This window comes from Neomonachus schauinslandi, chromosome 4 (assembly GCF_002201575.2).
Source record: "Neomonachus schauinslandi chromosome 4, ASM220157v2, whole genome shotgun sequence".
Taxonomy (NCBI): domain Eukaryota; kingdom Metazoa; phylum Chordata; class Mammalia; order Carnivora; family Phocidae; genus Neomonachus; species Neomonachus schauinslandi.
The window spans coordinates 99,136,524-99,162,248 of NC_058406.1; the positions used below are offsets into that span (position 1 = coordinate 99,136,524).

Below are 25,725 nucleotides of genomic sequence, written 5' to 3' on the forward strand. Positions count from 1 at the left end.
ATGGACATCTTGGCTCTTTCCACAGTTTGGCTATTGTGGACATTGCTGCTATAAACATCGGGGTGCACGTACCCCTTCGGATCCCTACTTTTGTATCTTTGGGGTAAATACCCAGTAGTGCAATTGCTGGATCATATGGTAAAATTGCTGTCATTTTTTGATCAAAAGAGTTTGATGTTCCTCCTGTGAAAGCGAACATGAATATTTAATGATAATTGCACATTCTGAATGGAAAAATAACAGCTTTCCAAAACGGCCTCAGGAAAGGAAAATTATTCTCCTTTGTTATGAAGAGGAAAACCTCTTATCCCTGTGGTTAAGGAGTGGTTCCCAAAAAACTGGCAGAGATCTTCTTATTTCTTTTGTGAATTACTGTCCACAGGCTACTGGTCCACTTAATAAAGCTGTCTAGCATACAGACTAGCTACTTTAATATGGTAAAACACTGGAGAACATTTTGAAAAAATCTGAAAGATCCCACATTATTTTGCAATTATTTTTCTTTTGGCAAATTACTTTCCAGTCTTTGTTCTTGTCTATGTGGATGCATATTTTTACATAACTGCAGTATAATATGCACACCATCTCTTGTGTTAACATAGTTGATATTTCCCATGTTTCTATGTGGTCTTCATTAATAGAATTTTTTAATAGCTGCATAAGAACATTCCTGTACTATAGTTACAGAACCATAAGTAATTTATATGACTTTGTAGCAGATTCTTTTGAATATTCACATAGGGGGAAATTTTGATGCAAGTGAAAAAAATTATCTCTTACAATAACCCAAAAGTCCTGTGGAGACATTCAGTACTTTCTGACCAAAAGCAAGTTATGATTGTTAGTTAATGAGACTAATATTTTTTTGTGTCATAAAATAATTCTGTATATATGTCCTAAGAAATGCTGATAAATGTTTTGAAATTTAGAGTAAGCATAGGTTTGAAAGCAACTCTTTGACGCTTCTTTTGCATGGAAGTAACACATTTTATTTATTAAAAAATATCTCTGAACATTAGTTATGTTTTCATATAGCCCCTCAAATACTCATGTAGTTGGGCTATATGTGTGTGTGTGTGGAGGGGGGATTCAGTATAGCACTCATTTAAGAGCGCAGGCTTTGGGGATAGGCCAGCTTCAAATCCTGACTGACACTCTCATTTTGTGTGACTTTGGGTAAATCATAGGATTTCTATCATAGGCAACTTTCTTTCTTTCTTTTTTTTTTTTAACTTTATTTATTTATTTGACAGAGAGAGATAGAAAGAGCGGGAACACAAGCAGGGGGGGTGGGAGAGGGAGAAGCAGGCTTCCCGCCGAGCGGGGAGCCCGATGCAGGGCTCGATCCCAGGACCCTGGGATCATGACCCGAGCCAAAGGCAGATGCTTAATGACTGAGCCACCCAGGCACCCCTAAAAAACACCTTTAAAAAAAAGACATTAGGCTAAAAATAAAGACTCCAGTTAATAATTACGTATCAATATTAGTTCATTAGTTGTAACAAAGGCACCAAGATGTTAAAAAGAGCAGAAACTAGGTGCTACAACCTTTGTAACTTTTCTGTAAATCTAAACCTGCTCTAAAATAAAAAGTTTACTGGGGCACCTGGGTGCCTGTCTGTTAAGCATCTTTTTTTTTTTTAAAGGATTTTATTATTTATTTGTCAGAAAGAGAGAGAGAGGAAGCGAGCGCACAAACAGAGGGAGGAGCAGGCAGAGGGAGGAGTAGGCTCCTGAGGCAGGACTCGATCCCAGGACTCTGGGATCATTACCTGAGCCGAAGGCAGATGCTTAATCAACTGAGCCACCCAGGTGTCTCGTAAGCATCTGACTCTTGATTTTAGCTCAGGTCATGATCTCAGGGTTGTGGGATGTAACCCTACATTGGGCTCCAATGCTCAGCATGGAGTCTGCCTAAGAGTCTCTCCCTCTCCCTTTGCCCCTCCCCCTGCTTGAATGTGCATGCTCTCTCAAATAAAACCTTTTTTTTTTTTTTAAAGATTTTATTTATTTATTTGACAGAGAGTACAGGCAGGGGGAGCAGCAGGGAGAGAGAGAAGCAGGCTCTCCGCTGAGCAGGGAGCCCGATGCGGGGCTCGATCCCAGGACCCCGGCATCATGACCTGAGCCAAAGGCAGACGCTCAACGACTGAGCCACCCAGGCGCCCCATATGATTTCCCTCTTAATGTGCTCTATTTGCCCCACATTTTGTTTTTTTTTTTTTATTTTTTGAAAAAAGATTTTATATATTTATTTGGCAGAGAGAGAGCATAAGTAGGCAGAGCGGCAGGCAGAGGGAGAGGGAGAAGCAGGCTCACCCAGCAGGGAGCCCGATGCAGGGCTCAATCCCAGGACCCCGGGATCATGACCTGAACCGAAGGCTGACCCTCAGTGACTGAGCCACCCAGGCGCCCCATAGGCAACTTACTTGGAATTATTAACAAAAGACTCCAATATTTCTGCTAAGTGAGAGAGAAACAGACAATGGCCAGATAAGATATGACCACAAAACCTGATCCAAACCTCTGGAGCCGCCAGTCCAGGAAGCCAACTACAACCTCTGTAGCAACTGGCCCAGAATGGTCTAGACTCTGTTAATGATTGCCAATGCCCTGACTGTGTTAGCTTCCTCCAAGTTTGGACCAGCCAGGGAAAGTCCAATATACTCCCCAAACTAATCACATAAGAGGCCCCCTTCTAGCTGGCCAGGCTCCAGCCTCAAATCTAGGTGGCAACAACCCCAAATCAGAGCATACCCGAATCTTTCTTTTTGCCACTACAAAGCCTCTCCACTCCCCTGCCTGCCTTGGGTCTCTGTGAAACACAAAATCCAAGGCATGGTGGAGGTTTCCCTTGCTGTAGCAAGCTCTGAATAAATAGCCTCTATCTGTTCTCAGTGGGTGGTCTTTGTTTAAAGATGATCATTACTGGAATTAAACATAGAAAGCACACCTTCCGAATCACTGGAATAGGTAAAAGGAAAGAACGCTCAATCTATATAGCAAGAGACAGAAAACAAGGAATCAAGGAAAACAGTCAATATTTAATGATGTGGAAAAATAGAAGACAAAATCAGCAGGCTATAAATTTTGGGGGAAATACATATAACCTGCACTCACACTGAGGAGAAGCCAGAGTGGTTAGAGTGGAGACTCGTGTCAGGCAGTTCTGGGGTCAGGTTCCTGCTCTGCCACTGACCAGCTCATGTGCCTGGGAAAGTTACTTAACCTCCTTATGCTTGTTTTTTTTGTTTTTTTTTTTTCATTTTAAAACAACTGCGTACTCCTGGAGTTGTGTGAAGAGAGAATATAATAATACACACAAAACTTGTAGCCTAGAGCCTGTACATGGAATGCAAATAAGAGATACTAGCTTAAAAAACTGATTTGAAGGAAATGCACTAAGATGTTAATAAGACCAGAAATAGTATCAGCAATTTTTAATTTTTTCCTGCTGAACATAAGAAAGAACATCTAAACTACATTAGAACATTGAAATGAACTGGTGAGAAACTGTTGACTCTCCACTGCTAGACTATAAAGATAGTGAAATCATGTATCCTGGAGAGCTTACAGGTCAAACATCAGAGGCTGGTAGTTGCGTCTGTTGAAGACACCGTTCCTCTAGTCTACTAGAATGTTCCTCCCATAGCTCCTGCACCCTGGCTCCTTTATTTTGGGTCTAAGCTTAAATACCACCTCCTCAGAGAAGTCTTCCCCAAGCATATTCTCCAAAGTTGGTTTCTCCCTTTTATTCTTTCCTTTTTTTTTTTTTTAAAGATTTTATTTATTTATTTGACACAGAGAGGGAGAGAAAGAGAGAGCACAAGCAGAGGAGCAGCAGAGAGAGAAGAAGCAGGGTCCCCGCTGAGCAGGGAGCCCCATGTGGGGCTCAATCCCAAGACCCTAGGATCATGACCTGAGTCGAAGGCAGATGCTTAACCCACTGAACCACCCGGTGCCCCCATCTTTTATTTTTGAACTTTTTTTTTCCCTAAGAAATCTCTACCCCCAACGTGGGGCTTGAACTCACAACCCCAAGATCAAGAATCGCATACTCTTCTGCCTGAGCCAGCCAGGCGCCCCTCCCTTTTATTCTTTCCCATATATCCTATTTATTTTCTTTCTAGTATTATTCCTAACCTAATTATTTTATTTCATTTATTATTTAATTATATGTTGTTTTCTCTCCTGCTTAAAAAAAAGTTTTTTGAGAGCTTGTCTGTTTTGTTTTTCAATCTATTTCTAATCCCTACTAGACTTGCCTGGCATGTGTAAGGATCATGACTTGAGCCAAAGGCAGACGCTTAATGACTGACTCACCCAGGCACCCCTAAGTAATTGTTTCTTGACCTTTTGGCTAAGATTAAGTGTAAATATTTACTGAATAAGGGAATGATCTGAAGAAGCGGCACTATGACCTAGATAGTTTTATTTTTATTTATTTTTATTTATTTATTTGACAGAGAGTCACAGCGAGAGAGGGAACACAAGCAGGGGGAGTGGGAGAGGGAGAAGCAGGCTTCCTGCTGAGCAGGGAGCCCGATGCGGGGCTCGATCCCAGGACCCTGGGATCACGACCTGAGCCGAAGGCAGATGCTTAATGATGGAGCCACCCAGGCGCACCTGCTTTTTATTTCTTTACCTATATTCTTAGCAGACACTAAGTGGGAATACCTTAAAGTAGTGATTCTCAAAGTTGGTCCTTAGAACCTTGGGGGGATTACTCTGATATGCCTTCAGACATTGGCAAAGTTAAAACTGTTTTCTTTCTTTCTTTTTTTTTTAAAGATTTTATTTATTTATTTGACAGAGACACAGCGAGAGAGGGAACACAAGCAGGGGGAGTGGGAGAGGGAGAAGCAGGCTTCCCGCGGAGCAGGGAGCCCGATGCGGGGCTCAATCCCAGGACCCTGGGATCATGACCCGAGCCGAAGGCAGACGCTTAACGGACTGAGCCACCCAGGCGCCCTGACCTAGATAGTTTTATAGCAAGAGAAAAATCATAATGAAATCAGTTTGTCATCAGTATAGAGGATCACAGCATGGACTCAGGAGTCAGACTACCTGAGTTTTTGTCACAGCTCCACCACCTACGAGGGGAGTCACCATAGCCCAGCTTCATACTTTTCCAAATCTCTGTCTGGAATTGGGGGTCATAATGGTGCTTACCTCATAGGATTGTTTGGAGGATTAAATGAGATAACCAAGCATAGTACTTGGCAGCAGAGCTCAATAAACACTAGCTGTTGATATATTTATTAACATCTGACCTGAGGAAGGACAAAATGGTGAAAGACTGATCCTATCAGGGACCTCGGTGTGAGGTCCATTGTGACTTTTTCTTCAAACCAGGATCATTTTCCTTTTTTGATAGGTGATTTATACCACAAACATAAATACTAACATATAATCTCAGGGACAGTCACAGATCTGGGCAGCGATCCTGATACAGATAGGAAACATATTTGATAGTTCACCGATCTGATTAGCCTAATCAGATGCCTAATGGAAAGGCAAAGCATAGGGGCGCCTGAGTGGCTCAGTCAGTTAAGTGTCTGACTCTGGCTCAGGTCATAATCTCAGGGTCCTGGGATGGAGCCCCGCATCGGGCTCCCTGCTCAGTGGGGAGTCCGCTTGTCCCTCTCCCTCTGCCCCTCCCCCTGCTTGCATTCGTTCTCTCTCTCTCTCTCTCAAATAAATAAAATCTTAAAAAAAAAAAAAAAAGAAAGCCAAAGCATAAGGACCACGACAATAGATCAGGAAGTGGTTTCTCTTCTAAGGTCATACATGAATTTAGGAAATTCAACATAATGATCGTTAGGGCTTTGTCCATTGCTCTCTTCCACACAGCCTGGATCAGAAGAAAGTCACTAGCTTCATAAGTGGTAAAACCAAAACCAAAATGTTCCTTTTTATGCTTCCCTTAGTGCTCACCAGCCCGCATGTGCTCCTCTCTGAGGTACAGGCACACAACCCCACCTTTGTAAGTCTCCCCTCTTTGACTGGACTCTCTTACTCCTGCCTTGTGATTCCAGTGAGGCTGAGGTGCAGCGGTCACTCCAACTCCCCCACACCAAATTAACTAACAGGGCAGGTTAAAAAGCAATTACAGTAGCCCGTAGGAAATCACAATGGACTGCAGCTAACACAGAGAAAACAATTACCATAATCAATACACTTTAGGCACATCAAAATGAATATTTCCACATGTCAAAATGGTTCCAGATCCACAAAGCAACCAAACTAAACAGAAAACACATTTAGTTTTCATAATGACTCTGCATGTGTCTTTGCTTTCTGTGAGATCCTTGCCTCTTTTCTTACAATTCTGTGAGCTTTTGCTTTTTTTTTTTTTAAAGGGGGGATTAAAAAATTTTAATTTTTTTCACCTGGTCCTATTGCTCCATTTGGCTTTTTCATCTGATTTTAGTTTGTTTGTTTCTAGTCTTTCCTCCCTCTGCTCCTGCTGCTGTTTTCACCTCCTATAATTTATCTTGGCTCCTACTTCTCATCCATTGAGTTTACACTTTACGTGAATTCAGCCTGTCTTTGATTCTGCTCACTTATGGGGCTTATTCCCTTCACATTTTCAACCTTTCTCCTCATTGTCTTCCTTGCACTTCAAATAATTTAGAGCTGCTCTTTTAAAATTTATACCCTACGTAATGATATCCATATTAATGCCTTCTCTTTTTCCCCATTTCTTTTCTTTTCTCTCCTTTTCCCTTTCTTTCTTTTTCTTTCTTTTTTCCCTTTTCTTATCTTTTTTCTTTTCTTTTCTTTCTTTCTTTTTTTTTTTCTTATCCTGACTGTGCTTCTTCTTTGGACACAACATAAAACAAAAGCTTTTCATAATTTTGATTGTTATAACTTGTCACTTAATGCATCTGATCTTCTTTGGTGACTAACTCCTTTTTTTCTTCCACTCTGTTCCTTGTCATATTCACGTTTACTTGGGATCCACCCCACCCTCTGGCAGAATTAGAGTCCAGATGAATAATCACTGCCTACATATATCTGCTCACAGAGATTGGGTCTCTTATTATTATTTTTTTCCCTACTTTGGCTGTGTTTGTGAGTTTTCAGTGCTGCTGCCTTTAACCAGCCTGGGTGGGGTGGAGTTTGGCGCTGTTTCTCCTTTCGTGAAGGATGAACTCCCGATCACCAACAGCTTGTTGGATATGCCGTAATGACTCCCTAATTTAGGAATTATTTCCTGAACACCTATGATGTGCATGGCTTGGTGCTGGGCCCTGTGAGAGATACAGTGAAGGTTTTTACCCTCTAGGGAGTTACAGCCTCCAGGAGGAGAGAAAACACCACACGAAGCTATAAATTCTGCCTAGTCCTCTTCCAGTGTTCCCGATCTCCATGAATGGCAACACCATCAATCCAACTGCCTAAGTCAGAAATGTGGGGTCAGCTGAGACCTCCTTCTCATACCCATCCAATCCATTATGAAACTCTATCCATTTTATCTCCTAAAGTCTCCTACATTTGCCTACTGCCTTTATCTTCACTGACACTGTCATGGTCCAAACAGACTAGTGAAAGAGCCTCTGAATAGACTGCCCCAGGTGCTCTTGTCCCCCTACAGGTCATTCTCTATATTTTAATCAGTTCATTTCTAAACGTATACATCAGATCATCTCCCTCTGTCCTGAAAATCACAAAGAGCTTCCCAATGCTTTCAGGAGGGTGTCTTGGATAATCCGCAGCCATCTCAGCACCACCCTCTCCCTTCTATGCTACTGGTCGATTTCCAGGGGCTTGTGGCCTGGAAACTACATGTCCACAGGCTTCCGGTTTACCATACGCACTTGCCCCAGAGCTGGAAAGTGAAAGAGAAAGAGAAGACACACTACTGCTTGGCAGTTGTGGGTGAGTATATGGATGGCTGGAATGAGGTTTGGCTGGCAGGTTTCAGGATCTCATAAAAATTCGGGGCAGTCTGGCCTCACAGAGAAAGGATGTAATTCAAGAACCGGAAGTCTCCAAAGCAGTTTTAGGAACGAATTATCTCGATTGTCCTCAACGGCAGTGATCTGATCCTCAGACGTTATGGTCGACTCACCTCTTCTCTGGAATTACCAAGTGTGAAGCTTCTGACGAGTCATCATACTCTCTATGCTTTGTTTTTGGTTGGCTTTGGTTCTGCTTACTCACAGCTCATTTTCTTATGTCATGTCAGCTTTTGCTTTCACTATCATCTTATCCCCTTCCCATAGTTCTCCGTTTGTGTTCTCGAAAAGAGACACTGGTTAGCCCAGGTAATCGCTCTCATCTCTGTTTGAGCAGACTTAGTAGTAACTCTCTAAAACTTCCTTTCTTTATCTGTAAACTGGGGATACTATCCTTACCTATCTTGCAGAGCTGTTCTGAGAATCTGACTAGATAACGTGTGTGTAGCACCTGACAATGAACGCTCACCTCATGTTAATTCCTTCCTTCCCTTCAATCAAGTCCATGCAGAGTGCCATTCTCTGGATTAGCAGCATTGCAGGTACTTAACATGTATTTGCTGCATGTTAATAAAAACTGTGTGTGTGTGGAGAGAGAGAAAGAAAGAAAGGGAGAAACATTTACTTAATATATAGCCAGTTATTTGAAATTGGATATTCAGAAAAAGAATACAGACGCAAAATAAAAACTTGGAGCAAATGCTTTGTTGAGTATTTTGTCTCTCTTCAAATATCTGCTATTTTATGATACTCTCAAGCTTAAGATGGTCTCAGCTTTCCATTCCTGGGTTTCATACCAAGTTCTACCAAAACAATGAAATAAATCTTTCATACACTTATCTGGAAAGCCCCCCTTTCATTCCCTCCCCTCATGTCTATTCTCTGGCCTACCATGTCCCACTTATTCCAATGCTGATTTTGACAAAAGCAAACACAAAAGCTACACACGCTCTGCATCAACATTTCGTGAAGAGGCCACATAGAATTTGCTCGAGGGAGAAAATACAAATGTTTTTTGAACCCATCTAACTTGCTTGTTTGTATCTATCTATCTATATGTATGACATAAATATTCATAGACATTCTGGCTATGACCGGTTTCAAAATCCAGACTTATCTGAAATAAAACCAAACAAAGAATACCCCAAGTGCTTGAGCTATGTTACAGGGAAAACAACAGTACAGGCTAAAAATCAGACCTGGGTTTGAGTCCTGCCGCTGCTCCATATTAGGAAACAGTCAGGCATTTCTAAGCTTGGAGGAAGCATAATGAAACAGATGAGAAATGTACGTTAAAATGCTGCAGTAAACCAGAACTGACTTTACTGTACTTGTCTGCATGCTTTGGAGGGGTCCCAATGACACACATGCCCAGGAAATGTGGGATACATGTGTGTGGCAATGGCGCCCACAGGCTCAGTCTGAAGGAGGAGGGCAGAAGAAAAGGGCCCAAAGGACCAGAGCCCACGAGCTGGAGCATGTGTGGCCAGAGGCAGGAGGTCTGGCCTGAGACCAAATGTAGGGCTCTTTCTCTTAAGCAAAGGAGCATGCAGTTTTCCGTCCCATGCCCAGGATCTAATTATGGCATTGCAGGTAGACTAGTTGCTAGGCTAAGGTGGGAGGCAGTCGTCTTGAACGTAGGTAATTATCTGGTTTTAATACTTTAAATACTTTTCTCTGTTTAATAAATTATATGTAGAATATCAGAAGCCTGACGGAGATACATAACGATCTACTACCATAGTCCTCCTTCCAGAAAATAGGAAAAAGAAAGGTATTTCATGGCATTCATGGTATTTCATGGCATTTCATTTCATGGCGTAGTATATATGCTAACCACCAAATGGATCAGTAAGAGTTAAAGAAGGAATATTTATAGTATGGGAATTTCTTTGCTTCCCAGGAGTTGGCTGGAGGGTAACTGGAAGGCTGGAAGTTACCTGGGGGGTAACTTATCCTTGGAAGCATTAACCAACTGTGAGAACCTGCTGCTGTCAGGGCAGAGAGAGACAGGAAGCTACCGAAAGCTTGAGTTTACCAGCCACATCTGAAATAATTACTGCTTTCTGTAAGAGAAGAAGACATTCACAACCTCAGGCCTGGCTTGAAAACAGGTAGAGTATGTGTCAGATTTGGGGATCTGGAGCTACTTTTTGCCAATGTCAACCTTTTAAAATGTTGCTTGTTGTTTGTACTGAGCATATGCTAGGTGGTAACAATTCATACATAAGTTATTTAATAACCCCTTGAGCTATGTCCCATTAGCCCCTACTTTGAAAGAAACTGTAGGATTTTATCATTCTGCTAATTGTATTTTGGGCAATGGGTTAAAAATTAATTCATCATCACTTTAGTATGTATGGTCTTGTATTGCCCTGGTTGTTTACGTGATGATCTCGCCCCCTGAACATAACTACTGGCTCCTTAAGGAAGGTCAGCACAGGCCTCAGGAGACCATAACCAGGCTCAGATGGGCCACTGTCCACTGAATGGCTGTGCAGCTTTGAGTAAATTGCTTACCCTCACTGGGCTGTGTTTGTAAAGCTAGGGAATTGAAGCAGAGCCTCAGCAAGGTTCCTCCCCACTCTGTGCTCCATGGTATCACAAAGGGGACAATCACTCTTGCTCAAGTTTACTCTTTTTCACAGCTCTGAGCTTAGAGGACTCTCGTACGACAGCTCTTGAACTGTTAAGGAAATCTACCGTGCCCGTATGCTTCCATATCCTGGTGCTTACAAACCTCAGCCTTTGCTTCTATAAAGAAGTCCCCCCAGGGTGCCTGGGTGGCTCAGTCAGTTAAGCGTCTGACTCTTATTTCGGCTCAGGTCATGATCTCAGGGTCATGAGGTCAAGCCCCGTGTCGGGTTCCACACTGGGTGTGGAGCCTGCTTAAGATTCTCTCTCTTCCTCTCCCTCTGCCCCTGCCCCCACCCCTCTCTCTTTCTTAAAATAAATAAAATAAAAATTTAAAAGTTTTTAAAAATTAAAAAAAAACGTCCCCGTTGAAAGTGAAATTTGACAGAAGACTATGATCATTAGAGACAATCATCACCAAGCATGACCAAGTGACAGCTCCCAGTCACAGCACTGCCTGGCCCATATTTCATTTTAATCTTTGACTAATCCTGTGCAGGATAATTAGTATTCCCATTTTACAGGTGAGAAAACACACTACTTTGCTGGGAAATGTATTAGACCTTTATTAGACTTTCATTTGCTACTCCTGGAGGAAAGTGGTGTAGATTTCCCAGGATAAGTCAAAAGTTACTTACTATAAGTAATAAATGCTGTTAGGAATCCAGCATTCAAATTAATACAACAAACAACACACAATCCTTACATTTATGTTTTAATCAGAGTTCAAGATAGCCTGCACGTATTAAAGGACATTCCTGATTTGTGAAGCTAAGCAGCTATTCTTCTAGCTGTTTTCATCATAATGGCACAAGGGCTCTGGGGTCATACTACAAGGTGCATATACTGTCATCTCCATGCTATTATCGTATTTACATGCAAAGAATTCTAGTTTTCCTAGGGAAGAATCACTTTTGCAGGGTCAAGACTTTAGGGGAAAAACCGATTGACAGTTCCTCCTTGTCCTCAGAAGCAAGGCTTGGCTATGCGTGCACGCTGATTGGGAAGCTTTATCTCTAGAAGGCCAAATGGGGGGCCAGGGAGGTGATGTGGGGATGGCAGGCAAGGACTGGGAGAGGGATGGGGTCAGAAGTACAGAGAGGGCAGGCCTCAGCATCCTTTGGTTATAGGGTTTGAGGCCTGTAAAGGACAGCATTGACTGACTAGAGGGATTACGGGTCCAGGAAAAGTAGGGTACCCTACAGCGTGTTGAAAAACTTGCTCTCAACAGCTGATCCAATACAGTAGCGACCAGACACAGGTGGCTATTTCCATTTAAATTACTAAAATTAAATAAAATTTAAAATTCAGTTCTTCTGTCAACATGTCCTGTGGCTAGCTGCTAAGGTCTTGGAAAGCACAGATTCATTTCCATAATTGCAGGCAAGTTCTATTACACAGCATTGCTTTAGAATCTAGATTCTAAATCTAGATTGTACGAGAAATCAACACTGAAAACTCTTGAAGCTTAATTATTACCAGGGAAGTATATATTACATAGTGGTTAAGAGCACAACAACCCTGTACCCAAACTTTCTACGCTCAAATCCTGGGTCCAAGCTTTGCTAGCTACATGACTTTGGGCAAGGGACTAAGCACTCTGTGCCTTAATTTCCTCACCTATAAAATGGGGATGATAGTCATGCAACTTTCACAAGGTGGTTGTGAAGATTAACTGGGTGAATGTCTGCCAGGCACTTATAACAGTTTCCAACACATAGTAAGTGCTGTGTAAGTGTTAGCCCTGTTACTAGTTTCACAGTAAAACATAACTTCTATCATGTTGTACCTATTACTGGGAAGAGAGGCACACTGATTCACACAATCCTTTCCATATCCCCCTTCCCCGTGAGCCAAATCTTCCTGGGATAGGCTCAAACACTCTCTTGTCAGTATGCCTAAGACCAGGGGTGCACTCTGTTCCTTACTTGTACAACAGGATGTCGGCTGCCTGGAGCACCGGGTACGTGAGCAGGCCCACGGTCCCGCCATGCTTCTGCGTGGCAATCTTCACCTGTCCAGTGAAAAGAAAGGAGGCAAAGAAATCGGACGTGAACCTAATGATACCGCTAAATTAAGCAATCTTTAAAGCAAGCCAAGGGTAGTCTGAAGCTACTGTACTACCATTATATCTCAGTTCCTTTTAGCAACACTAAAAGCCAGGGGGCTGCCTTGGCTCCCTGCTGCAGGCTCAGGCAGGAATAAGGGAAATCCGCCTCACCACTGCCCCCATATTGGATCCCGCACTGCCACTATTTCGGGTGCATTTAATTAAAGCCAGGGGAGAAGAGTCTCTAGGTTCCAAATCAGATAAACTCCATTATTAATTAATTTGACAAGTTAACATCAAAAGCCATATTGTTATATCCGCGGAAACTTCCCAGAAAGTCCCCCACTGTGCTACTGACAAAAAATAATGTAATGGCGCCCCAAAATCACACTTAAAAAACCAAAACACCAAAAGTCACGGCATTTAAAAAATGAAACGAAGAGAAATTTTAATCGAACCAATTATGAACCTGTCTTGACCTGTAGGTACTGACAACAGAGGGATAAAGCGATTCCAGTGAACAGGACAAGCCGTAGAGGCTAAAATATTTCCTTAATGGGGAAGCTGATAGTAACACCAGAGGTGATACTAGAAGGATTTAATTAATGGATGCCAACTATAAGCTACAAGTATGTACCCACTCAACAGAAGCCCCTCATGATGCCAATTCCCTGCTACAGCTGAGCATTGCTAACAGGTACTTTGGCTCTCTGGGTAGAACTACCAACTGGGGAAGACCGTGTGATGTTTACTGGTCATTGCTTCCAAGGCCTAAGCCTATCATCTCTTGTAAAATGATAAATGGTGATTTTGGTGTGTAGATATTATTCATTTAGTTAATATGAATCACCTCCCTGAGGCCTGATTATTTCTAAATGAACTGAATTGAATATATAAACTTGCATGATTCTGAGGACCAAGTTCATGGGCTCCTAGCTCGGGCTGCCCCAGCCAACACACCCTTTGAGTCTGGCTCTGAAAAGCATCAGCTTCTCTCTTTACCCATCTTAATGTCAATGTTCCATCATTTAGGTATAAATTTAACTCTTCTGGTTACTTCAAGTAGTTTCTGGCTTCTAGCAATGAATGCTAAAGGAAATTTAGAAGTTTGAATATATAATTCCTTTAGTACATCTCTTTATTGCAGTGTCCATGATAAAGCCCAGTTTGCAACGATCGCAGGATAAAGATAATAAAAGTTTAATTTGGCAATGAGCAAATGGGAAAAGAACTCAATTTTTAAAAATTGCTACTGCAGGGCACCTGGGTGGCTCAGTCGTTAAGCATCTGCCTTCAGCTCAGGTCATGATCTCAGGGTCCTGGGATCGAGCCCCACATCAGGCTCCCTGCTCCGCGGGAGGCCTGCTTCTCCCTCTCCCACTCCCCCTGCTTGTGTTCCCTCTCTCGCTGTGTCTCCCTCTGTCAAATAAATAAATAAAATCTTAAAAAAAAAAAAAAAAGAAATTGCTACTGCATTAGATTTATAGTCTTTTTTTTTCTCCCCCACCCCCCTCTTCTCTAGAACCTTCAGTTTGTTTTTCAGAGTCCATCATCTCTCATGGTTCGTCTCCCCCTCCAGTTTCCCCCCCTTCATTCTTCCCCTCCTGCTATCTTCTTCTTCTTCTTCTTCTTTTTTTAACATATAATATATTATTTGTTTCAGAGGTACAGATCTGTGATTCAACAGTCTTGCACAATTCACAGCACTCCCCATAGCACATACCCTCCCCAATGTCTATCACCCAGCCACCCCATCCCTCCTACCCCACCTCCCACTCCAGCAACCCTCAGTTTGTTTCCTGAGATTAAGAATTCCTCATATCAGTGAGATCATATGATACATGTCTTTCTATGATTGACTTATTTCGCTCAGCATGATACCCTCTAGTTCCATCCATGTTGTTGCAAATGGCAAGATCTCATTCCTTTTGATGGCTGCATAATATTCCATTGGATATATATACCACCTCTTCTTTATCCATTCATCTGTCGATGGACATCTTGGCTCTTTCCACAGTTTGGCTATTGTGGACGTTGCTGCTATAAACATCGGGGTGCACGTACCCCTTCGGATCCCTACGTTTGTATCTTCGGGGTAAATACCCAGTAGTGCAATTGCTGGATCGTATGGTAGCTCTATTTTCAGCTTTTTGAGGACCCTCCATACTGTTTTCCAGAGCGGCTGCACCAGCTTGCATTCCCACCTACAGTGCAGGAGGGTTCCCAGAGATTTACAGTCTTTTTATATTAGAATACTGGGTCTTGAAATTACAAAGGAAGAGGGGAGATGTGGAGAGCATTAATATTTATTGAGTGCCTATTATGTGCCCCAGGTGCCTCCCATCCGTGTTACCCCCTGTGGAATCCTCCAAATAACCGTGACCTCAGCAGTCCTGACCCCACCTTTCTACCCTACTATTCCCCCCCATCGAAACCAAGCTAGGTGCTCCTAGATCCTCCTCCAGTACTGGGACCCCTCCCTCTGATCACTTTCCACACTTCTTGACTGCTTGTGCAACTGTCTCTGCCCAAAGAGACTACAAGCCTCATGAAAGTGGGTGCGTCCGTCTGTCCTGTTGACTGCTGTACCTCCAGCCCCTCGTGTGGTATGAGAGTTGCAGAAGGCACCGCCAGTGTTTGCTAAGGAAGGGATGACCTGAGAAGGCAGTAACATGCTCTAGGATAAGGTTGGCATTTGAAATCCACGTTTTTCCCCACAAATAAAATATCACAGTGGGTGCCTGGTGGCTCAGTCAGTTGAGCGACCCACTCCTGGTTTTGGCTCAGGTCATGACCTCAGGATGTGAGATGGAGCCCTGCTTTGCCTCTGTGCTCAGTGGGGAGTCTGCTTCTCTGTCTCTCCAGCCCCTCTGCCCCTCCCCTGCTCACACTCTTTCTCTCTCTCTAAAAAAAAATAAATAGTCCTGGGGCGCCTGGGTGGCTCAGTCGGTTAGGCGACTGCCTTCGGCTCAGGTCATGATCCCGGGGTCCTGGGATCGAGTCCCGCATCGGGCTCCCGGCTCAGCGGGGAGCCTGCTTCTCCCTCAGACCCTCTCCCCTCTCATGCTGTTTCTCTCTCTCTCTTTCTCTCAAATAAATAAATAAATAAAATCTTTAAAAAAAATAATAAATAGTCCTTTAAAAAAAAAAAAATCACAGCCTGGTGGGAAGGCTTCTCCAGAATATAGGTTTCCCCTGCTACCTGAAACTTCTCATTTTGCCACTTTGCTTTTCCGAAAGACATGTATTAGCGCCTGCTTTCGGTAACTGAAAGAAACCAGAAGAGGATTTTCGCCTTTATGAAATGGTACTTGTTTCTTGGCTCTGCTCCATTTTGGTTTATGAACGGTTTCATTGGGATGCTCTAGTTTTGAATAGTGGGGGAAACCTGAGTTAGTGCATTCTCTAGTCATGTGTTATCAGTAGGTCCTCAGACATGATTTTAAAGTGGGAACATTTCCCATTAAATTAGTATTCAGTTCTGAAAAGGATCTCAGTATTCAACTTAGAGTATTTTGATAAAATGAGAAAGTCTTGGCTGAAACCAAAATATGGCAGAGAACATTACAAAATTTTGTTTCTAATCCCTGGCAGGTAATGATTCTGCAGCATTACCACTTAACCTCTTATTTCGGCACGGTCACTTTAGAAGCTCTGTTTCTCTCTGCGACAGATCTGGAGGCTTCTGAACCAGCTTTTGAAGAAAACAACGGCCCTAAAAATATGCTGGAAAGAAGCTTGAAACTGAAATTTAGTGTTGACGCACTTGGGGGCTACCTACCCTCAGGTTATCCAATTGCAAAAATAAATGGAAATGAAGTACTATGAATTATCCAATTTATCTTTCTCAGTTGAACTTCCTAGAAAAAGTACAACTTCAATTTTGCTGTGGGTTTGAACTGTTGCCTGGACTCAACTTGTTTAAATGTTAAATAAAATATGTTGTTCCTTCTCCGCACACTGAAAACATTCCAGACTTACTGCTGGCTAATTACATGGCGATGGCAGGCAACTTTGGGGTCCAGTAATCCAGAAATTGCAATTGTTTGTTAATTATAATGTGGTAGGTCCAAAGTCATTACCAAATCTATCCAAAGATCACTCTGATTCAACCTACAGGTAAAATCAAACAGTTAATAATGTGGATATTTTTACCCTGTTTTTAAGTTGGAATCCTGGAGAACCCTCTTACTTTCCATTTAATAAGATGCTGTTCGGGCCACTAGTGAGTAACAGACCAGGGAGGCCACTAAACTCAGGATTCCCAGAGCAGAACACAAAAATAAACAGGGGAAGAAAAAAATAGTCATAGCGGGGACTTTGAACTCCTTTTTGTTTATTAATCAGATCACTGGCATTTACCTTCCACTGGTGTAAATGCTGTAACCGGGGTAATCTGACCATGCAGGTGAGGATCCAACTTAATTGTGTGTGTTCAGACACCTAAAGAAATAAAACAGGACATTAGTGAAGGCAGTCAATGGTTTCTTGCAAATAAGGCAAAACTAAACAGACAACAGGTATTACCTCAAGTGGCTGGAAATACCCCAAATCAAGGTAATTTAAAAAATGACAGGCAAAGGGGACTGATTCATAATGCATGGGATTTTAGATGAAGAAGAAAAATTTAAAACTACAATTATTCTAGTGCTGAAATCTTCTTCACAACATCCCTAGCAAGTGGCTGAGCAGACTCTGCTTCAACATCTTCAGGGAGAGGGTCTCATTGTGCCCTGAGGCATCTATTCCAGCCTTAAAAAGCTAAGGTAATTAACACACACACACACACACACACACACACACACATTCAAATCCTCTCTAAATAACGTCTAAATACATGAAAGCCACTCTAATACCTTACATGTATATAGTACAGAAAGGTACTGGACTTAAAATTAATGATTGAATCTTTTAGACCTGCAGTAATTTCAAATTTAAGAATCACTTTATCATCCCAAAGGGTAGTGTTTTTTTTACAGTTTCAATTCTTCTCTTTCTTTTTTTCTTTCTTCCTCATCTCCCCCTCCTCTTCCTCCTCAACTTCTTCCTCCTCCTCCTTCTTCCTCTTCTTCTTTTTAAAAAAGAGGTTTAGTCAACAAGAAAATATAACCTTTTCTCAATTTGTTTTAACCAAATTTAATCAAGTAACCAAACCTGGCAACAGATGGGCTATTCTTGGGTCCAGGCCAGGTTCAAACTGATGACCTAGAATTTAAGGCCTATGTATCCGTTTCTGGACTCTGGGGATCCCGAGCCCTTCATCCATTGTGGCTTTTTTGTGTGTGTGTCCATATGATTTCCTTAAAACGCAGAGACTGTTGCCAACTCTGAAAAGTGGCCCCAAATGTGTTCTTTGTGGGTTTTGCAAAGGGAACATAAAGGGATGGAGCCGAGTCAGCCCAGGCCTATTTTACTAGCAAGGAATCACCATCTGGTGTAAGATAGTTTCTCATTTTTTTCCTTAAGTCGTGGAGAGAGAAGAGTTGTTTTTCACATGTTTGACAAGGAATTGTTTTTAAAATTTTGCAAGTTGCTGGGCTGAATCCGTCTTCTTTCTTCCAAGAGGCATTTGGGTTTCATTCAGAGCAGCGCTGTCCATACAAATTGCTAACTTGTGCTGTAAACAAACAGCTATCAGACAAAAACAGTTACCCTGGATGGAAGCAAGAGGATTATGGTTGCTTCCAATCATCAAGCAAAACACATTCCCATTAGAACTAATAAAACAAGAGTTGTTTTTTTGGCATGAAGAAGTAGGAGAAATTTTTTTCTTCTTTACTGAATTAGGGAAAGGAATGAAAATACAGAAAACAACCATGCGTATGTGGAAGGAGACAAGATGACTCCTTCCCTTCGACTCAGGCTTAAGTACTCAGTTTTGGTGATATGCAAGAAGCTACCATGATGTCTTCATGAAATCAAGTATTTTCCTCGGAGTAGCTTTTTATTTGAACATATAGAATGAAACTTATTTAATATTCTGTAGAGATCTTCCTGGTATTTCCAAATAAGGGGGCATAAAATTAATCTAAATTATTCTTATACAGAAAAAGGCAGGAAAAAGGCAAAGGCGATTTTCATAATCTATCATTAATAATTATATAAGAAGGGGGGGGTGCCTGGGTGGCTCAGTCATTAAGCGTCTGCCTTCGGCTCAGGTCATGATCCCAGAGTCCTGGGATCGAGCCCCGCATCGGGCTCCCTGCTCTTCTGGAAGCCTGCTTCTCCCTCTCCCACTCCCCCTGCTTGTGTTCCCTCTCTCGCTGTATCTCTCTCTGTCAAATAAATAAATAAAATCTTTAAAAAATAATAATAATTATATAAGAAGGGGTAGTATAGTTCAGGATTTGGCTCTCTTAATTTATCCATATTTATGACAACTGCTCAGAAAGATTCAGATTTCTATCCGGGGAAAAGTGAAAATGGTATCTAAATACAGTAATTCTGACTACATGTTGCAAAACAAATAAAAATAACCATATGATCTGTTTTAGCCATGGGCGGGGGGAAAAAAAAACATGGAACACAGAAGGTGGCTTGTTGACCACCCACAAACAAGTCAGCAGTGACCGAAGATTCTGACTCCCTAACTGTACCGAGTAAAGACATACACATCCTTCAGCTGCAGGCAGCTTTGCCTGGTTGGTTCACTGCCGTCAAACAATCTGGCACACTGTGCTCAATAAATATTTACTGAATGTATGAACAATATCAAAGGCTGCAGGAAGAAAGGTAAGGACCAAAAAGAACCCATTAGATTTAGCAACAGACATTTTTTTTTAAAGATTTTATTTATTTATTTGAGAGAGAGAGCTCAAATGGGGGGGGGGGGGGAGGTGGGGAGGGGCAGAGGGAGAGGGAGAAGCAGACTCCCCGCTGAGCAGGGAGCCTGATGCGGGGCTCGATCTCAGGACCCCAGGATCACAACCTGAGCTGAAGGCAGACACTTAACTGACTGAGCCACCTAGGCGCCCCTAGCAACAGACTTATTGGTGATCCAGGCAAAGCAGAGTCAGGGGAGTGACTGGGAGAGAAGCTAAATTATAGAGGGGTGGGCTGAAGTGTGACAGGATATGAAGACAGATACACAAGAAGTAGAGCAGAGCATCTCAGAGCTCCGCCTTTGGAATGAGGCTGCCTGGATCTGACTGCTAACTCTGCCAGCTATGAGCTGGGTGACCCTGTAAAGCGGCTTCATGCTGTGCCCCAGTTTTCTCATTTATAACATGAAGTTAACAATAGTAACCACCTGTCAGTGCTTAGAACAGTACCTAGCCCACAGCAAGAACTCAATAAATGGTGGTTATTATTACAGATAACTTTTAGAAAGGTTTCTGTTTTAACTTCCTATTTTGAGATAATTGTAGATTCATGTATAGCTGTAAGAAATAATACAGTGCAACCCAATATACCTTCACCTAGTTTCCCCCAATGGCAACATCTTGCATAACTATACTATACTATATATCACATATATATACTATACTATATATATCTATACTATACTATACTATAATATCACAACCAGGAAATTGAATTGGATACAATCCATCTGCCCTAGTTAGATTTCACCAGTATTGCATGCATTCATTGTGTGGGTATATTTAGTTCCATGCAATTTTATCAAATATGTAAGATATTTCTTTTTTCAGGAAGGAGAGAGATGGGAATAGCTAGCACGGGTTAGAGAATAAAAAAAATGTATTTTTTTTTTTTTAAGGTGGGATAGACCTACTTTCTATAAAATGTCTTCCACTGAAGCAGAGGGAGGGGAATTAAATACAGATGAGGATCTATCTTATGAGATAGGAGTGGAGAGCAGAAAGTTAGAGAACTTCACATCTAATTAGTTAGGTTCTGTTATCTCTGAAAATAGAGCAGATGGGTGAGTAGGAACAAATGGGATGAGAAATATACTCAATGGAATTGCTGGGTTTGATAGGACAGAACAAAAAATCTTCTGGAATGGAGTTATATAAGGCTTGATGTTTGGTGGATGCTTTTGTAAATGAAAGAGGAGAGTTGTTCAAAAAATATACTCTTGGGAAAGCACTGCTGTTCTTCAAGGGAGACTAAAATGTTCTGCATAAATCATAGGATTTTTCAAAAAAAATTTACAGGAAAAAAATTAAATCAGTTGATTGCATTTGATTTCCTTGAGTCAGTACAAAATCTTAATGGGATCCAAAAAGTACTAAACATAAAGCAAAAAACACTGATAAATAAAATTACATTGAATTTAATAACTTCTCTTTATCAAACACCAACATTTAAAGAGGAAAAAGTCAAGTCACAGAGTGGAAGGAAATATTTGTAAACCCATACAGAATATATTGGTATACAGGATATGTAAAGAATTCCTACAAATTGGGGTGCCTGGGTGGCTTAGTCAGTTAAGGGTCTGACTTTAGCTCAGGTCATGATCTTGGGGTCCTGGGATCGAGCCTGGCATTGAGTCCACGTGGAGCCCCTTGTCAGGCTCCGTACTCAGTGAGGAGTCTGCTTGTCCCTCTCCCTCTCCCCCTACACAGCTCATGCTCTCTTTCTCTCTCTCTCTCATAAATAAAATTTTTAAGGAAAAAAAAGAATTCCTACAAATTGATTAGAAAAAAGCAGATAACACTATGAAAATGGGCCAAATGCATTATGTTCAAATTAAAGTCATAATGTGATACCACACATACTCAGCAGAATGATTAAAATGAAAAAGTCAGATAATACCAAGTATGGCAAGGATATTGAGTAAATATAATACTTACACACTACTGTGAGAATGTAAATTGGTATACCAACATTGAAAACTGACTGTATCCACAAACATTTAACATTCATATAACAAATGACCCAGGTGTTCCATTTCTAGGTATATATCTAACAAAAATGTACATATATATACAAAGATACATGTGCAAGAATGCATTGTAACAACTCTAAATTGTAAGCGATCCAAATGTCCACCCAAGTAGAATAGATAAATTGTGGCATATTCATACAATGGAATATTAGAGCAATGAGGATGAATGGACAATTGCATCCGACAATGTGAATGAATTTCATAAACATAATGTTGAGTGAAAGAAGCCAGACACAAAAAAGTATATACTAAATCAAATTATACCAAGTTTAAAAACAGGTTATCTTGGAGGAGGGATACTTAGTGACTGGAAAGGGGCATGAAGAACATTCTGGGTACAAGTTCACAGGTGTGTTCAGTTTGTGAAAACAGATAAAAGGCTAGTAAAATCTAACTATATTTGGTCTCGAATAAGATAAAAATTAAAATGTTTGGGGTGTTTAAAACAAGGTGGAGGGCCTTCTGGAACAGCAGAGTAACAAGCTCTGAAAATTGGCTCCTCCATAAAAGCAACGAGAACACTAGCAAAAATTGTCAAAGTCAATTTTTACAGAACTCTGGAAAATTAACCAAAGGCCTACAATAATGCGAAGGGTACTTATTTAAGAAAAACATCTGAATCTCAGTAGCAACAGCGTTTTGTGGCATTTTAACTCACCCTATTCCCATCATCCTTGCCCCATGTCTGTGGTAGCTATGAAAACCAGTAGCCTAGCAGCCACTGGAAAGAGAAGACTGGGTTTGGAGCTTCTCAAAAAGACCATTCTCATCCGCAGAGAACTGTCACTACTTGAGCTGACAGCTCCATGGAAAAACCCCACTTGCAGGGCGTGTTGTTATCTGACCTCACTTAGAGCTCACTCAGTGGGAAAAACCCTATCCATAGGACATTTTCCAGAAATAATCAGCAGCAATGATTTAATATTGCAGCTGCCTGAGGTGCTGATACCAGGAGGGGAAGATCAGGGACTAGCCAAAAACTTAAAGAAATGATATGCCCATCGGGTGTTTTGGAAAAACCTGACATATTCGTGGGCCATCTGAGAGGACACATACATGTCCAGGGCTATGCACATGTCCAGGACAGACCTGAGAAGACCCTGATCTTTCACCTCTGGCTCACCTTGAGGCCCTATGTAAACCCCTCAGCAAAGGGTCAAAAATATAGGATCAAGGGGCTCCTGGGTGGCTCAGTCGGTTAAGCATCTGCCTTTGGCTTAGGTCATGATCCCAGGGTCCTGGGATCGAGCCCCACACTGGGCTCCCTGTTCAGCAGGGGGGTCTGCTTCTCCCTCTCCCTCCGCCCCTCCTCCCTGCTTGTGATCTCTCTCTCTCTCTCTCAAATAAATAAAATCTAAAAAAAAAAAAAAAAAAAATACAGGATCCAGGCATTTGGAAATGTCTGTTCAATTGTTACCTGAATACTAAGCTAACCCAACAGACCGCAGTGGCCAGACATGACAATGAAGACAGACTTTACATAATTGCTGCAGAAAAGTCACTTAACAGTCAGCAATGAGAAAAAGGAACGCTAAGTGTGTGCGGGGTTAGTGAATTCTAACAAACATTTAAAAAACAAATACCAATTCTTCCTAATCTCTTCCAGAAAATTAAAAAAAAAAAAAGGAGGGCATGTTTTCCTCCTCATTTTAAGAGGCCAGTATTACCTCGATACCAAAGCCAGGCAAAGGCATCACAACAAAAGACAACTACAGACCAATACCCTTTATGAACAGAGATGCAAAAATCCTTAACAAAATACTAGTAAACCAAATGCAGTAACATATACAAAGAATTACACAACATGATCAAAAGGGACTTATTCCAGAAATGCAAGCTTGGTTTAACAGCCAACTATCAGTCAGTATAATACTATAGTAATCGAACGATGCACTATTGCTATAAGGATAGACTATGTAGATCAACAGAATAGAACTGAGAGTCCAGAAATAAATCCATACATCTACAGTCAATCCATTTTCACCAAAGGTGCTAACACAGGTCAAGGGAGGAAGGGTCAATCTTTCAACAAATGGTGGTGAAATAAGTGAATATCTACACGCACATATTTACATGCAGAAGAATGATGTTGGACCGGACCCCAACCTCTCACCATTTATAACAAGTTACTCAAAATGCATCACAGACATAAATAGCCAAAACTATAAAATGCTTACAAAAAAACAGAGGAGTAAATTTCCATGACCTTGGGTTAAGCAATGGTTTGTTAAATATGACACCAAAAGCACAAGCAATAAAAGAAAAAAAAACTGGACTTCATCAAAATGAAAAACTTTTGTGTTTCAAAGGACACCATCAAGAAAGTGAAAGTCAATACAAAATGGGAGAAGATATTTGCAAATCCTACATCTCATAAGGGAACTGTATCCTGAACATAAAATAAAAAACTTTTATAACTCAACAATTAAAGAGAAATAAAGCCAATTAAAAATGAGTAAGGGATTAGAAAAGACATTTCTCCAAACAAGGTATACAAATAGCCAATAAGCCTATGAAAAGACTCAACATCAATAGTCATTAGGAAAATATAAATCAAAACCACATTGAGATCCCATTTCACACTCACCAGAATAGCTAAAATAAAAAAAGACAGACAATAACAAGTTTCGGGAAGGGAAGGGAGAACTTGGAATCCCTATACATTGGTGGTGAAACCCTCATACAAAGTGACATGGCCACTTTCAAAACAGTTTAGCAGTCCCTCAAAATGGTAAATACAGAGTTACCATATGACCCAGCAATTTTACTCCTGGTGTATACCAAGATAACTGAAAACATACAAAAAACATTACGCAAATGTTCACGGTGGCATTATTCATAATAGCTAAAATCAGAAACAACCCAAATGTCTGTTGACTGGAATGAACAAAATGTGGTATATCCATACAACAGAATACTATTTAACAATAAAAACGAATGAAGTACTGATAATACTAAAACATGGATAAACACTGAACACATTATGCTAAATGAAAGAAGCCAATCACAAAAGAACAGATGCTATTTGATTCCATTTGTATGAAATGTTCAGAAAAGGCAAATCCACAGGGGACAAAGTAGATTAGTGCTTGCCAGGGAGCGGGTAGAGGGGGCAATGAACACAGGGTTTCTTTTTGGAGCGACGGAAGTGTTCTAAAATTGGTTGTGATGATTGATGGATGCACCACTCTGTGAAAATACTAAAAACCAGTAAATTTACACTTTAAATGAGTGAATTGTATGATGTATCTCAGTAAACAGTTTCAAAAACTATCCCGGTGCAGTTCATCACAACTATCCCTTGAGGCATCCGCAATTAATTATCCTGTGGTTATAAAGGTAACATCGTACAGGAATCCAGATTTTCTGATCTTTAGCATGATCTCTCTTTTCCTCCATACGGGAATACGTGGTCCTCAAGGCAAAGTCAACTCCAGATCTTTCAACATGGTGAGTGGGGAGAATGGGTTCTCATCAATGAAGAAAGATAAAGATACGAGAGCTGCCACTTCCTTCTCACTTCAGCCCATCCCAGTCAGGGTTTCACCTCTACCACCCCACTACAACCACACACCACTGTTAGTAAGGGTAGTGGCTAGGATAAACCATTAACATTATACTGATATTAACTAATACATTAAAAATATTGTCTTAATACTGCAGACATCCAGGTTTTTGTCCTTGATTTCTTACTTCTATTCTTTTCTCCACTCACTCTTTCTGCAATTTCATCTCCTATCATGGCTTTAGATACAATCATGGTTTTAACTATAATCCGAATAACTGATGACTTTTAAATTTATAACTCCAGCCAGACCTCTTTGCTCAACTCCAGACTCATATACCTAACTATCTATTGAGCATCTTTACGTGGAGACCTAGTGGACACCTCAAACTCAATACCTCCAAAACTGAACTCTCACTCCTCCATCCTGAACCTGCTCTGTCCACGGTTGTCCTCTCTGTTGGTGGCAACTCCATCCTTGCAGTTACTTAGACAAAAACCTTGGAGACATTCACACACCTCTTTCTCTCTCACACTCCATGTCTAATCCATTTGCAAATCTTGTTAATTTTACCTTCAAAACATATTCAGAATCTTACTGCTTTTTACCACTTCCCCCAGTGTGCTGGCCCAGGTACCAACAACCCTCAGCTGGGCTACTGTAATAACTTGCTAACTAGGCTCCCTGCTTCCACTGACTTCTCATACAATCTATTCT

General features: G+C 41.3%; 1 protein-coding gene across 4 annotated transcripts in view; it reads right to left on the minus strand.

Annotated features, from left to right (window-relative positions):
* Window positions 1-25,725, minus strand: part of WARS2 (tryptophanyl tRNA synthetase 2, mitochondrial) — a 95,888-nt gene that overhangs the window by 4,760 nt on the left and 65,403 nt on the right. For 3 of the 4 annotated variants that reach the window (XM_021690176.1, XM_044914116.1, XM_044914115.1), the window contains 2 exons: window positions 17,011-17,091; window positions 12,527-12,612 (listed from right to left, as the gene is read on the minus strand). In XM_021690176.1, coding sequence (XP_021545851.1) covers window positions 12,527-12,612; window positions 17,011-17,091 — 167 coding nt within the window. The remainder of the gene's footprint in view (window positions 1-12,526; window positions 12,613-17,010; window positions 17,092-25,725) is intronic. The other variant, XM_044914117.1, reaches the window with a different exon arrangement.